At 35.5% G+C, this 16,270-nt stretch overlaps 1 protein-coding gene across 2 annotated transcripts in view; it reads right to left on the bottom strand.

Annotated features, from left to right (window-relative positions):
* Nucleotides 1-16,201, bottom strand: part of TRAPPC11 (trafficking protein particle complex subunit 11) — a 43,369-nt gene extending 27,168 nt beyond the window's left edge. The window contains exons 1-10 of one of the 2 annotated variants that reach the window (XM_074329855.2): nt 16,086-16,201; nt 14,031-14,255; nt 11,790-11,959; nt 11,097-11,167; nt 9,765-9,879; nt 5,872-5,971; nt 5,459-5,532; nt 3,435-3,531; nt 1,695-1,828; nt 909-1,056 (exon numbers count right to left, since the gene is read on the bottom strand). In XM_074329855.2, the coding sequence (XP_074185956.2) occupies nt 909-1,056; nt 1,695-1,828; nt 3,435-3,531; nt 5,459-5,532; nt 5,872-5,971; nt 9,765-9,879; nt 11,097-11,167; nt 11,790-11,959; nt 14,031-14,234 (1,113 nt within the window). In that variant the 5' untranslated portion in view covers nt 14,235-14,255; nt 16,086-16,201. Of the gene's footprint in view, nt 1-908; nt 1,057-1,694; nt 1,829-3,434; nt 3,532-5,458; nt 5,533-5,871; nt 5,972-9,764; nt 9,880-11,096; nt 11,168-11,789; nt 11,960-14,030; nt 14,256-16,007 lie in introns of both variants that reach the window. The other variant, XM_019736172.3, reaches the window with a different exon arrangement.
* Between the last annotated feature and the right edge of the window lie 69 nt (nt 16,202-16,270).

Below are 16,270 nucleotides of genomic sequence, written 5' to 3'. Positions count from 1 at the left end.
AATGACCATTTCCTCACACCTTTATAAAACCTAGTTTTAACCACCTTTTAAAAGTATTGTGTTCAAATTACAATATACCAAACTTTTTAAATATATATATATCATGCAATGAAGTTATAAATCATATACAAACAATATGGCAGAATATAGTCGAGTTAGATCATGATTTAAGGAAAAAAATTCATACATTTAAAGTACTAATAATCAACTGCTTTTGGAGAGTTTTTTAAGTAGTAGTATTGATAATATTCACCTATCTTCAGAGAAGTAAACTGCAGATTTTAAGTGAAAATAAACTGATATTAACTACATGAATGTAAATGTATTTATATGTATACACAACTTGTTCTGATTTGAAAGGTGCTTATGGGGAAACTGGTATCTAAATATAATCATTCAAGAGAAAGGCAAAATATCAAGTTTAAGAAACTGTGCAACTAACATTATGCCTCAAATAGATTCCCAGGAGTTTTCCACACAGAAAAAAACCCCAGGAAGAGAAATAAGTCTGAAGTTATCCTCTCTGGTGGGTCAAAATAAAGCATATGCCTTCAGTGTCCTTCAAACTCCTACAGACATGGTCAAAGAAACAAAACATTGGATTTACAGTGTGACACAGACTAAAGTGTGGCTTTTATTTTAAAGTAATTTTCTCTTCTCTAAATCACTAACTTAGTGACAATCATAAATCAGTTCTTCAAAGAAAAACTTCTGCTTAATTCACAGGTAAACATGGAGTACTCAGGCTAAAACTGAAAACAATCACAATTCCTGAAAATATGAAAGACAGAAACTGATTACATTCAAAGGCTTAAAAACAGTTACAAACATCAATCACTCTTGTCTTCTTTCAAGAGAAGATGAATCAATTTCTTCAATGCCAAATAACATGGGAGTCGGTAACTTACTTCATGGTTACAGAGGGCTTTTGCAAGCTGTTTCCGCTCCTGGGCATAGTACGCTGCCTGCTGGTAATAGAAACCAGGATTCTGTGTCTGAATAGCTGTCAACCCTAACTTAATAGCTTCATCAAATAAATCTCCAAAGGCCTGGAATCTTAAAGAAAAAAAAAATCAAGAAATAAAAAAAGAATGAAAAACAAAAAAGAAAAGGCTTACTTCTGTAATTATTCATCCTAGAACCATACACAAGCAGACTGTATTAAAATAATGCTAGTGATGAACTATAAATTGGTGGGATTCTTTGTGTAAATACTAATATACACTAATTGTAGGTTACAGATAAATTCTGTATTTAAGTCAACTCTTCTGTGCTAGCAAGTCTTTATAAATACACCACCAAAATTGATGTGAATATAGTTCCCAACACTCAAATACATTCATGTTTCTGGGAATAATTTCATTTCAGCAATTTTTAAAAGCCAGTCCCAAACAGCAAGTTCAATGTCAGCAGGGATTTTTTTTTTTTGTTCACTGCTACATTCTCAGTACCTAGACACATGGCAGAAGCTCAATAAATGCATGAAAGAGATGGTACCATGAATTAACCTATTTCCACTAGGGAACTGTATGAATCAATTTCTACTATTACTGGAAACATACACTAGATCATTAAAAAACCACTTACTGACAAAAGTCTTAGTTCAATTTTGAACCAAAGTCCATGCTAGTTCCATCCCTCCAAATCCCAAGTATTTAGAAAAAAAAATTCTAAAAGTACAGTGTAAAACATACTGTTTAGACATCCATGCAGCATGCTCAAACGACAACTCTGCACTTCCGATTTTTTTCTTACACAAGTCAATGTGTTTTCGGAACTGAGCAATTGCATCCAATGGGGTGTTGTGCTGAAAACACAGCCTACAGATCTGCAAAACGTAAATTCAATCCCAAAGTAAAAAAGAAAATCAAAGTCAAAAGGCACAGTCATTTAAAAATGTATAAAATTGGAGACTAAATTTAAAGATTATCAGGTTTCCTTCTCTGAAGTTCTTTGGGATAGAATTGATTTTCTCTATCGGAATCGTTATGCTAAAACCAGAGGTTATGTCCCTTTGATAAATGAAATCAATTATTTAATATTTGTACTGAACTTATTCAGTACAAATATTACTTATTCAGTAGAAGAGCCTTTTAAAAGTAAGAATAAAAACATATACTCAATGAAGAACATAACAGTGGACAAAAGTAAAATATCACCAACAGGTAACTGAGAAAGGACAGATTAACTTTCAATTGTAGAACAGTCAGAAAGCTAAAGACTTTCTGTAGCACAATTAGAACACAGCAGCTTCCATATCAAGTAAGGATTACAAAAATTCCTGAAAACTTTTGGTCAAGGATGCTATTTCAAAACAGTAATAATTTATGTGTATGTAGGGTGAAAAACAAAGCCTAAATTTATTTCTATATGCTTATATAAGTTTTAATTTTATTTTGTTGGTACAAAGGAATATATGAAAAGCCTCTCATCTAGCTCTGTTCCTTAGCCATCCAACTTCCCTTTCCAGAGGCAACCAACACATTTATATGTAAACTATTATTTTTATGCAAATAACATCTTACTAAATACGCTGCTTTGTGCCTTACTTTTTTCATCTAACAATGTATCTTGGATTTCATTCCATATCAATATATGGAATTGCCCCATTCTTACTAGTTGTATATTATTCCATTATTTGGAGTTATAATTTATATTAACCAGTCATTTATTGCTGGGTTATTTCCAATCTCTTCCTATTACAAGATGCAATAAATATTCTCATATATGTGATTTGCAAGTCTTAGCACATGTGTCAGATAAGTTTCTTGAAATAGAATTGCTAGTTCGAAGGGAACATCCATTTAAAATTGTAGTCATTGCAAAAGGATTCTCTATAGAAGCTGGACCAATTTACACTTACAGAAACAATGAATTAAAGTGTCCACCTGCCCGCACATCACCAACCCAGTGCCAGCCATCTTTAAAAGATGAGTGTGGTAAGATTACAAGCAAAACAAACACCCCTCACTTGCCTCTGGGAGCATCCATTTCTACCATATACAATCTTAAAATGTGTAAATAACAAGTATAAAAGTTTCCTCTAAGGTGAATAGAGACACCTTTCCTATGGATATGCTATTAAACCAAGGAAGCCTTATAGAATTCTAATATGTTGCACCTTTTAATATTCAATAATACAAACAGCTTTCTTCTCACTTCTTCCTCCTCCCACTTAAAAACAAAGAAAAGACCTTCCTAAAGGAGTTCTACAAAAGCAAAACTGCTCTAAATGAGACCTCTAACACCTATAAACTCAAAACCAAGCATTACAATCAGACTGCTAAGAACCAGGTATCCTTGCGACAACAGACATAAAGAGAGCAGAATTAATCAAATACTTTTCAGAGCAAGTAACTAATTTTGATTTTCAAATTTTAAAATAATTTGATATTTAAAAACAAATTTTCTTTATTTGGAAGTAGAACTATTACCTTGTAGTTTATAAATCCTGCCATCGTCTTAATTTCCAGAATATTAGTTTCATGGGCTCTCAATTCATGTACAAGATTATAGGCGGTTCTATAATTCCTAGTATAAACATGGGGAACGTGGTTAATTATGATATAAATTTATTTTAAGAAAAGATTCTTAAGAACAAAATTATTAGAAACAGATGATATTGACTCAACATTTCTTAGCACTCAACAGCTCAATGACATGTATGTATTAATCTCTGATTTCCTGAAAAATGATACATTAATAATGTGTGACAGGATTCATTGATTTTTCACTAAGAACAGTACCATCATGTGCATTGTTCTGTCATTAACATTTGTCAATAACTGATAGAAAATAAGTTGAAAAACCAAACTAAAGTGAACAATTGTCCAGAATTACATTTAAAAATAAGCATTCTGTTAAAAAAATAAGTATTTCTTAAACGCATCATAATGAGCTTCTCAAACAAACAGAAACTGTATTAGCCAAGAAGGTGCTATCAAGATAGCACAGGTCAACAGTTTTTAAACCCAAGTATCTCTGTAGGTTAAGTGAATACCCAGCCTGCGTACAGGCTGGAGGGAGGGAAATGTCCTTAGGGCAGCTGGTGCTACAGTAGAGAATGTGTGAGAAAAGAGAGCCTGGTAGAGCCTGGCCTGAACATGGAAGGTAATGAGGAAATCGCAAGTCTTCGCCAAAGAAAACTGTTTGCTGCTAACTTCTCCAGATAAAATTTTTCTTTCCAGAAATATTTTTTAACAGAACTGGAAGTAAAGGTTTTTAATTAATACCATGGATTAAAACAGAGAAGAAGAAGAAGAACTACATTAATTACATGAAGTTGTTGAGATTTAGAGAACACTACTTGGTGTTCTCTAAATTTGTTATTGGCACCTCAGTAACAAAAAGAGGTTTCTGCAATATTCCTCTGAATAGACATATTTAATTATTTCTCTAGTTTTCTCCCTGTACTCTTAGCCTCTCCTCTATTTTAGGATACGTCGCTGTTTTTTCATCCCTTTGTTACACTGCCACAATCTTCAAAAATTGAGACAAAGCTAGAAAGAGATCACATTTTATTAACTTGTGCTTAGTTAAAAGCAAAGGAATAAAATGCTTAACCACTGCTAACACATCTGCAACTACTCATCAAAGCTCTAAGCAGAGCCTTTGAATGAAAAATGATGCTACTGATAGACATCATAAACTAAAAAATGAATTTAATTAAAAATAAAATCATAGGGCCGGCCCGGTGGCTCAGGCATTTAGAGCTCCATACTCCTAACTCCAAAGGCTGCCGGTTCAATTCCCACATGGGCCAGTGAGCTCTCAACCACAAGGTTGCCGGTTCGAATCCCGCAAGGGATGGTGGGCTGTGCCCCCTGCAACTAGAAAACGGCAACTGGACCTGGAGCTGAGCTGCGCCCTCCACAACTAAAACTGAAATGACAACAACTTGAAGCTGACGTCACCCTCCACAACTAGGATTGACAGGACAACAACTTGACTTGGAAAAAAGGCCTGGAAGTACACACTGTTCCCCAATAGTGTCCTGCTCTCCTTCCCCAATAAAATCTAAATAAATAAATAAATAAAATAAATAAATAAAATCATAGTTGAATAAAATAAATGCACTATAAACCTTAAGAAATTCATAGTCTGATAATGCGTAATGTATATTTAACTTTGGAAATCAGTCTTAACATGAGGATTTTATTAAATATACAGATAAGAAGTAATCTATGGGAAAATTTTAATATTATGTGTCTTTAGGTCATAAAAATTCATTCAAGTAGACCAGCAAGCCTTATAACACTATGAAATGTACTTCCGATAATGGAATTTTTTTTTAAATCCCAAAATATTATATTCATCTCTAGACAAACTAAATACTACATACCTGAATCTAAGCCAACATACACATTTTAAATTTTGGTTGCGATTCAGAAATTGCCATTAACATGTTATTGTTAACATAAATAAGAAAAATTTAGTTTGACAACTGTTAGAAACTTACTTCAGAGCATTTTGTGTGTCTTGTTTCAATTCACTAAAGAAAGCTATTTTGAACTGATGTCTAACAAATAAAAGCTGAAAAACAGAATAGAAAGAAAATCATTATTACACATATTCTCTTTAAAGTGTAAAAACTAATAATGTTTACTAAGAGGAGACATAAAAGTATGAAGGAAAATATTCAAAATTGAAGTTCAAGAATTATTCCAATAAATAAGTATAGTTAAGAAGACCATGAAAATCTATATTTAAGAACTTTAAGGGCAAAGGGTACAATAACTAATTAGGTTTAAATGCTTTAAAAGTACTGAAGCCATTTAAAAACATACTTAATATTCCCCCAAAATTAATCAGTGATGAATAATCTGCTCTCGAATGCCCCTATAATTTCATTCTTTAGGAAAAAACACATACCTGGTGTGTTGTTTTATTCAAAAATTCTTTATGAGATTTCACTCTTCGGATCTCAGTGTAGTAATAAGTCTGTGCGTGTTCATAAAAGGCATTTTCTAATCTGTTTAAAAACAACAACATTCAAATACTAGTTATTTTAAACCAAAATGTTTTCAAGAATCATACTTGTAAGAAATAAAATTCTGATCATGTCTGGTTTATCTCATGATGAAGATAAAAAGTAAAGCAAAATATAACCTATATTTCTAGATTTCAAAAATCTAAAAATAAGACTTCCCACTTAGTGATTTAAACTCGCTGAATTTTAAATGTCTATGCTTTTTCATGATGTTCCTGTCCCCAAATAACCACTACCTCCTTCTCCCTCATCTAAACCTTCACGGCACAGAGGCAGTCCTTCCTCTTCTTTAAAGCTTAAAGCCTTCCCAGGCCACATCCATCCATTTGTTCTCTGAAATCCTATAGGCCTAACAACCTGTATTCACGGTTTGCACACTTGGCAATGCTCTGGTATTTGACATGGATGATTTCAGTCTCGTCAACTAGATCAGCTCCTCCATGAAGGCAGGAACCTAACTGACTTGTTTTGAACCAGACCAGACATACACAGACACATGTATATATACTTATATACACAAATATAAAACTAGACATCTATCCTTTTATTATTTGACTTGTCTCAAAATAGAATTTATCCTACCTGGTAATTCAGATTAAAATTCTGATAACAAGCATCTCCCTACTGTAGTGACTTATCCTGCAGATCTGTGGTATTCATGCTAGCAAAATTCATGCAAAGTAATTTGGGATCCATTTTCTGCTACCGCTACACTAGCACATGAATTAGGCACTCTTTTTATTTAGAGTATGCAAACATGTAAGTCACTACAGCTGAACTTTGAAAAGCTATCACTAACACTAGGAAACAGAGCTATTGGTTTTCAGGTGAAGAACACTCAAGCTTCCATGTTATAGATTCTGACTTAAGTCTAAAAGAAAAGGAGCTTTCCTGAATTTCGGCAAGTATGTAACAGGGAAAAATAGTCATACAGCTCTAGGGAACACAGCAAGGAGCTACCGTATACTTAAAAGGAAGTTACTGTTCAAGGCAGATCCTGGGTTAAAGGCTGAAAGTAAAGGCAGTAAGAAAAGCAGAAGCAATAGCAGCAGGAGGGTTGGACTACTTACCTCCTTTCCTCTTTTCCCTACAGCCTTTTCACTAAGCGTGACAGGAGGGAAGAGTCCCACCCATCAAAATGCTTATAGCAGTCCCAATTCTTACTTTAGGGAAAGGCATATAGACCAGAGATCCAAAATCTAACCACATGGATCTGTGCACGTGTATATGGTGTTTTATATTTTTAACAAGTGAGTTGGGACCTATTTGAACTTTTTTTTGAAATAGTTTTAAACTAGTCAGAAGATTGTTTCCAATATTTTCAAGACTGCAATTGATGGTGACAGCAAATAATTATATAGACCACACATTTAAATTGGTCTCAGGAAAAAAAAATCAAAATGCTGAGACACTTCATTTTCAGCACATTCACTCTATAGCACAACTTTCCTCTGAAAAGCATTTGCTTCTTTATGTGTTATTAAAATGTCACCTTTGTTTTGAAAGGCCAAGTTCAATGTTTTTTTAATCTGCTGGTTAGCATGACAGTGACAGCCAGCCTGTTGTCCTAAGAGGAAAGGTCTGAGAATTCAAAACACTTTTTTTTTTTTTTTTTTTTTTTTTTTTAGTAAAGCAAAATGCTTAACTCATCGTAAGTCTGACAATTCTCTTAAGTATTTTGCATTCAAATGATCACTGAACCTCTCAGGTAGAAAAGATTCTTACTCAACACATTAACGCAAGTTTTATAAATTTTACCACTTTGACACTTAAACAAAATTAACCAAATCACTGACAACTTGCAGCATGTATACTTAATACATCAAAATGTCCTGAAAGCACACAAATGAGTAAGGGTGCCACCAGTAACTCTGCTAATTCCTCCCAGATCAGACACTGAGTATGAAGATTTACTGATATTCAGCTTTATGCTCTCTCTTAAGAAAAAATACAAAGATGAAGATAGGGACTGCCTTATGCACCCGGTGCTCACATCCGTATTTTGGAGGTCTTGCTTTTTACATCAGTCATTTTGACACTGTACTCCTTATTGAGATGTTTCATTATCCCCAATAGGACCACAGGGGTTAAGGGCAGAAGCCGCATCTTGTTTCTCTTGTATCCATGATAGTACTAAATTTGAAAACTGAGGACGGGCCAAGCATTAAGGCAGGTTCTCAATCTCAACACTCTCGATGTTTGGACCAGGTAACTCTTTGCTGTGTGGGCTGCTCCGTGCACAGTAGGATGTACAGTAGCCTCCCTGGCCTTCAACTGTGAGATGTCAGTTAGGAGACCCTCTATCGCGCAATCCTAAGTGTTTCCAGGCATTCCCAAATGTGCCCTGGAGGGCAAAATCACCCCAGTTAAGAATCACTGGGTTGAGGTATAGGATAGAGGATAATGACTTTCTAAAGAAGGCTGCATGACAGCTGAGACTTAAAAGCTGAGTAAGAGAGCGCCTAGAAAAGGGGGCTACTGTGAAAGCACAGACAAGAAACAGCACTGTGAACAGGGAACTACTGAAGCACAAAGGACAGAGAAGAACTGTAAAGGCCTGGAGAGGCAGCCAGAGGCCGGCTGGTAGGCTGGGATGACCACAGTGCAAGGGGCAAGCACAGGTGGGTGCGTGCCCACCAGCTACCTAGATACTGCGCCTCCTCTCTGTGCTCCCCTGAGTCATAAGCTGAAAAAACAAACTCGTTATCCCTTTCCTCTGCACTCTGGGTAGTCATCTGAATTTTATCCTTAGCACTACTGATCTGACTTTCTAGAGTATCAATTCGACTCTAGTGCTTCCAGTGTGGAGATTTATTTTGCTAACTGCATTTAAGTTTTCTGACAGTTCATCTTTTTTTGTTGCCTTTTCATGCTCTTTCTTTCTGGATTTATGCTTCTCTGTCTTAGAAGTCATTTCATTTATATACCAATGAGAATGGCATATAACTTCCTTGTAGATCATTTTTAGAAGTTTACTTCTGAGAGACAGGAACAAACATAAGAGAAGCAATAATCAAAGATTATTCACTGTTCTTCATTTTAAGGACACTTATGCAGAACGAAAGGGAAACCATTACATAGTTAAAAATCAATGAAAATATTCATATCTAAATACATCATGGCCAGAAACTTAATACTATAAAATGTCTCCTCTGCAACACTAAGTGCTAGGAAAAAAAAAGGATAGTGGTCACATAATTTGTGAGATAATGTTGTACCCTAGGGTAATATGCCCGTTATACATACACGCTTTATAAAGACATTTAAGATATGGTGGGGCTCAGACCCTTAAAAATTACTTAAATAAACACATCAACATATCGAAAATGAAGCAAAACAAGAGGCCAGAAATGGAGATGCTCATATGAAAGGACAAACAAGGTATGTCATAAAAGGACATAAAGCAATTACAGAGAAGTACAATAAAAAAATATGCAAATCTTTTTTTTAAATGAAGTTGGCCTACATGGATACATATGGTGTCAATGAGGTAATGTTATGTGGCAGTTCAGTGTGTGGTATGATTACATTTATTTTTATATAAAAATAGGTTTTTTAGAAAGGAAACTTAAGTTGTTCATAATGGTTACCTCAACGAATTGGAGAAGGTTAAGGAGTTGACAAAGGGGACTTTCACTTTTGTCTCATAGCCTCTGTACCATTTGAATTTTTGCCCATGAACATGTTTTATTTTTTAATAAATGGCTCTAAACTACCAATTTCTCAATGCCTAAAGAACAACATAAAGAAAAAAAATCTAAAGACCGTTATTTACCTTATAATATAACCCACAAGGTGGTCGGTGTGGGGCAGTACAAACAAAGACTTTCCTGAGAGTTCACATGCATTACATAAAGCTGCAGCCCTTTCTGAAGCAATGACATCTTCTCCTGTTAAAAAGTCCCATAAAGATAAAGAGAGAAAATAATTAATGTCATTTTTCTAAATGAACATTTCCCCAAATCTGAACAATATCATTAAGAATAAAAACCTAAACCACTGTCATCCAGCCAGTAGGGCTCCTGGGGTTCTTGAGAGCTCTGTGGGGTTGTTAGAAGTTAAGCCAAGATACATTGAGCCAAGACAGGGCATGTAATGCCAACAGGTACGCTACGTAACTATTTCAAAAAACCAAAACTAAAAATGAAAGCAATAATTCATGAAAATGATTTCCAAAACTATTTAGGATGCTGTAGGTTTCAACACAGAAACAAAAAAAATATTTTGGCCTCTCAATATATGACAAGGTAGAAGAAACAAGCATTTGAAACCAAGACATTTTCTTATAGGAAATTAGAAATCCAGTATCATTTTTCTTAGCCCCATTGCAAATTAAGAAAAAAATATTACAGAAGATACCATATAATTTCAAATACATCACAGATAAGTAAACCTTTTTAAAAAATCAAGTGAATAACTGCTTTGTCAATTAATTCATGCCTCCATGGGAAGTTAAGTAGAACTCAGGGAGTACGACTTAGAAAGATTTACACTCTTTAATATTTTTAGTTGTTTAACATATATTCATGCATTATAAGTACTTTTTAAAGTTAACACACCATTTTTCACACATTCATGCATAACTGAATGCATGAAAGATTTTTTTTTTTTAAGTTTACTGGGATGACAATGGTCAGTAATGTTTCAAGTGTACAATTCTGTAATACATCATCTATATATCACATTGTGTGTTTACCACCCAGAGTCAGTTCTTCTTTCATCACCATATGTTTGATCCCGTTTACCCTCATCTACCACCCCACCCTCTCTTTTACCCTCTGGTAACCACTAAACTATTGTCTATGTCTATCAGTTTTTGTTTGTTTGTTTGTTTGTTCCTTTGTTGCTTTCAGTTTTTATATCCCACATATCAGTGAAATCATACGGTTCTCGACCTTTTCTGACTTATTTCACTTAGTATAATAATCTCAAGATCCATCCATGTTGCTGCAAATGGCTCTCCTGGGTATCCACCCAAAAAATTTGAAAACATTTATCCGTAAAAATATGTGTGCATAAAAGATTGTAACATTAAAAATTATGCCTCCTGGCAATAAGAATTGGAGGTATAAGGCAATTAATTAGTTATTCATTAACTTTTTGATACCTGGGGGCAAAGGGGTTTTCTTCTGAATTAGAACCACTGCAACTTTTGTGTTTCTCCCTTGTAAACTTTGCCTGCAGTGGAAAAATAATAATAAAATTAATTAAATAATTTTAAAAAATTTTTAATGTATTCAAGACTTTACATAAAATACAAGTTTGATAATTCAAACATAAATTACAAATTAAAAAAACACTGCATACAAAGAAACATATATGCCACAATCATTTAAATTCTAAAAGTATCTCATATCAAGCTTCTCCTCTTTACAAAAATGTTTTAAAAGCAAAAACTTAATATATACTTTTAGGTAAAAGTTATAATACAACTTATTTCTTTATAATGATACATGACAAAGTAGTCATTCAAAAGAATTATTTTGCAACTGAAATGGTGATAAAGCAAAAGTATATATGGAACTAAAGGACAGTTTACTGTATCTTCAAAAATATAAGTGCAAGATAAAGCATCTGGAAATTCGGATCAATTTGTCTTCTAATTTCTTCTCATTGCTTAGCATTGCAGAAGTTCATATTAATGCTTCCTGTAAGGAACTGAACTAGTTTCACTGGAGGTCTGCGATCCCTAAAGTGACCACTGCAGTCTAAACAGCATTCAGTCGCCTTCAATAAATGTTAGTAAACAAAAGACAGGTACAGCCTAACCAGTCAACCTGACAAACGGAGAAGACCAGACCTGACTATTTCCACTCTGGTAGCGCACTCTGACTGCTTTTCCTTCCACTGAGGCTCATCCCAGTCCAGTTCATAGAACACAACCACCAGCGCTGGCACCAGATTCAGATGTTTATTCATCCAGCCAGTCTTTAAGATCCCTTTCGGAATGTACCATTCATATGAAGTTCTCTGCAAATATTGGCAAAAGTTGGAAAGAGTTACTTGATAATAACAGCAGCAGACACCACCTATCCTTGAGTGCCAAGTACTTTATGTGCCTTTATCTCAATCATTACATACATAAGCCATTTTTAAGATGAAGGAAATTCTGGCTAACAGACCAAATGAGAGCTAGCAAGTACTACCGGTAGAATCACAACCCGAGAGCTGCAACAATTTCCATTTAAAGAATGACCAAAGCCAAGAGTTTCTAATGATGTCAAGGCTCTCAAATGCCCTGGAAACAAAGAGCCCTTTTCCAGGTCAATTCTACTTATATTCCTCATCCCAATTTCTGTTCCTGTAAAAGCTGCTCAAATACACTATTATCTAAAACCCAACATGGCTTCATTTGTTCCAACACATACTAACAGGATGACACTTCACCTTACTTGTGGCTAAAGGGAAAAATGAAGAACAATTCGTAAATATAGAAGCATTAAGAACAGTCAGTCAGGCATCAGCGCTGAGTGCCAGGTCGTGGGGAGGTGACACAGTAGGTGGATTAGCCCTGGAGAACGCAGCTGAAATTTCTAATTATTTCTAAAGCACCTGCACTGACTCAGACTATTCCAGCTCATGCTGGTGTAATGCCTACTTTAAGTGAGGAGTAACAAGAACAGTAAGGAAACAACTGGGAAGATGAAAATGAAAAGCTCCCAAACTGGAGAATTGAGGAGAAAAGGGGATGAGTTGTACGGGGCAACTGGCCTTCGTTGACACAGATACCACATTAAAAAAAAAAAAAGGTGTGTAAGGGCCAGGGGTGCTATTATTTGCAGTTTCAGAGAGAGCTCTCCGTTTCTATGGCTGGGTATATCAAACTGTGTCTCAAGTGTGTGCTTCTCAAACACATGAAAAGAATCGGCAGGTAACAAAGTACTACCCTTGCAGAGTTTAACTGAGGAGACCTGGCATTTACATTTTTAATAAACACTCCAGATGATGATGACACACTTGGTCTAGAGGCCAATCTGTTAGAAACTCTACTCTAGGGGGAAAAAAGAAAAAAGGTGAGGGCGGTGAGGGCGCAGTTATTTTGATCAATGTGCTTTGTTAGTTTACTGTCAGATGAAACTCATACAAATATGATAAATAAAAAAATCAATTAAGTGTACATAACTTCCTTTAAAAAACTGACATAATAAGCGCTATATATGTATTAGCTACTATTAATACTATCATTATAAATATTATTTTTCTAGGTAAATTGTCTCTATTATGATGCTCACCTTAAATGACAGTTTTGAACCTAACACCTTTCCTCATTCCACAGTGAATAAACTGTTTTAGTTTATGTAGAACTCCCTAAGGACAGAGAACATGTCTTATTTAAATTTCTATCACCAGCCTATTGCATAGTTCCAGGTATCTAACACAAAACAAACGCTCAAAACAATGTGTGTGAAATTGAACCAAACTGTAAAGTCCATGGATTCTATAATGATACTGGCAATGATAAATGGGGAATGTGAGACCTTCCTTTTAAGAGGCCTTCATGGAGACATTGGGTTTTTTTTAAACAAATGAAAAAAGGAAAACCTAGGCTCATAGGATAAAAGGTTTAATGATTATAAAGTAATTATTCCTCTGGAATTGAAAAAAATAACTATCTTTAAAACACACCTATAGTATATTACATACATGAAAAAGCCCTGGGTTTTCTTTATGCATAACTGTAACCATTCCTTAATAAACTCGGGGGTTTTCCAGCATAAGCAATAGGAACAAAAAAGATACCATGTTCCCCCAAATACAAGACCTAGCTGAACAATCAGCTCTAATGTGTCTTTTGGAGCAAAAATTAAGACCCAGTCCTATGTTATATTATATTACATTATATTATATCATATCATATCATGTCATATTATATAAGACCCAGTCTTACAGTAAAATAAGACCGGCTATTATATTATACCGGGTCTTATATTAATTTTTGCTCCAAAAGACGCATTAGGTCTTATTTTGGGGGAAACATGGTATACACACATATAGAGGGAGAGATGGAGAGCACCCATGCAATCAGAATGCCATTCATTACCTTGGGTCTACATTTGGGATACTCGTGGTCACCTGGGAGCACCTTGAAAGAAATTGGTACCCGATCAGCCCTCCGATTGGCACAGAAAGCATCCCAGACAGCTCGATGGACAGCATTATAAACCACATCCAGGCCAGTAAGAGTAACAAAAGCCATAGGCCGACAACATAATTCCACAGGGAAGTCCCACTGTGTTGGGCTCATGTTCAACGCGTTAAGAAAAATCTGAAATATAAATGTTAATACATTCATAACTAAATTCTTTAAAGTCCATATCCATACCTAATATATGAACCTCCACCATTTAGAAAAATTACAAAATGGTAAAAAGATTTTGAAGTGTCTGCAAACTATCAAGCTAATACAAAAGATGAAAAAGGAAAACTTTAATTCCTAATTTGACCTACTGAAATTTATTGTTATTGCATTTATAAAAAAATCTTTCACATTACAAAGGCTGCAGTCAACTTTAAGACAAATCAGTATTTTCATTAACATCTCAAAATGCGCACAGAACTTTGGGATGAGCAGACCAAGAAAGCATGATCAAATTAAAATAGGTCTCCTGACCTACTTCAGCTATAAAGAAAAATAATTACTGACTTAGACATACAATAAAGTACAACAGTCTCTAATTTCTCTGTAATTGCTAACATCAAATTTCTGAATTCCTGGGATATTTTTTAAATAATATGCTAATTATCTAAATAGAATCGGCTCTCCATATCTGAGGGCTTCATATCTGCAGTCAACCAACTGCAGATTGAAAATACTATTGGAAAAAAACAAAAAATTCCAGAAAATTCCAAAAAAGTAAAACTTGAATTTGCCATGCACCAGATACTACGTTGAATGAGGTGATATGTATGCACTCCCTGCTGTATCCTATGTGCATTTTCTAGCAGTCACACTAAAAAAATAGAAACAGGTGGAATTAGTTTTAATAATATTCTATTTAACCAATATATCCAAAATATTATCATGTCAACATTAATATAAAAGTTATTAAAAAGATATTTTACTTTTTTTGTACTAAGTTTTCAAAATCCGGTGTGTATTGTACACTCCCAGCACATTTCAGTGCAGGTTACCCTATTTCAAATGCTCAATAGCCACATATGGTTACTGGCTACCATATTGGACAGCACAGCTCTAAAGTATCGTAATTCCGTTCCAAAACAATTACCTTATGAAACTGAACCAGAAATTCTTCCCACATTCTACCTTAAAAGCTTTGGCACGTGAAATGTTCGTGCTTATTCTGCAGCAAAGGATGGGAATGGCAAGGGACAGGTACAGAGACTGTATGGATCTCTATGGCAGCCTGCAGAAGAAATTTCTTCTCCTGGAAGAAGCCAATGAACCAACTAACCAAATTATGACATGGAAGGAGGTGTAGTGTAAGGGAAGTAATCTGGAAGCTGGCATGGAAGATAATAATAAGGGTCTTGGAAAGGATGATATACAGCAAAGAAAGCTGACCAATCAAAGTGGGAAATAAAAAATTATGTGGTCACTATTTTTTAATGAACGGAAGTTCGGTGTATAGGATCTAAGGCTAGTAAGGAGAAGATTCAAATAAGTTCAACTACAAAACGGTCCAAATGGGAACGACAGTTTGGGGCCTGGATGATGGGGAAAAAAAAAAAAAAAAAGCTGATGATGATGTGAAGAAACAACCGACTTAAAAAGGGCCACCGTCCCAGGGGCGCAGAATTCTGTCCTAGTAGCTACAATGAAAGGCGGAGAAAATAACGCTGTAGCCCTATGTTCCTCCTCTCCTCCCCTTTTACCCTTAAAGCTGGAGTCCCTAGAAATAGGTACGTTTTTTCTTTAGGGGCTAAAAAAGAAATGCCAAAATTGCACCCGCAGACGCCTCAGGAAACGCAGGCCCCCCAAATCAGCATTGTTAAGAGCTAGTAGCTCTTTCCCTCAGCGGTCTCGCCTGGTCCTGCAGGTCTCCCGACCCAGACTCACCCAGGCCGCACGCCCTGGCCCGCTGCAGTTGTGGCCGGTCGCCCTCAGCCACCGGAGGCAGAGGGGAAGCAGTCTTACCCAGTCCCTACCGACACCACCTCAAAGCCCGTTCCAGCAAGCCAGATTTCCCAGTATCCACCTGCGTAGGCACAGGAAGTAATTTCTGGGCTTGAGTGACAGAGCTCTACACCAATCGCTCTCCCGGAACTTTACGCTACTCCACAAAACGTGAGGAAGACGCTCCATTTCCTAGAGGAGCAGGA

Source organism: Rhinolophus sinicus, chromosome 16 (genome assembly GCF_057876585.1).
Source record: "Rhinolophus sinicus isolate RSI-liver-muscle chromosome 16, RSI-T2T, whole genome shotgun sequence".
Classification (NCBI taxonomy): Eukaryota; Metazoa; Chordata; class Mammalia; order Chiroptera; family Rhinolophidae; genus Rhinolophus; species Rhinolophus sinicus.
The sequence above is the reverse complement of the archived record's forward strand: the minus strand, read 5'-3'. Positions and strand labels throughout refer to the sequence as shown.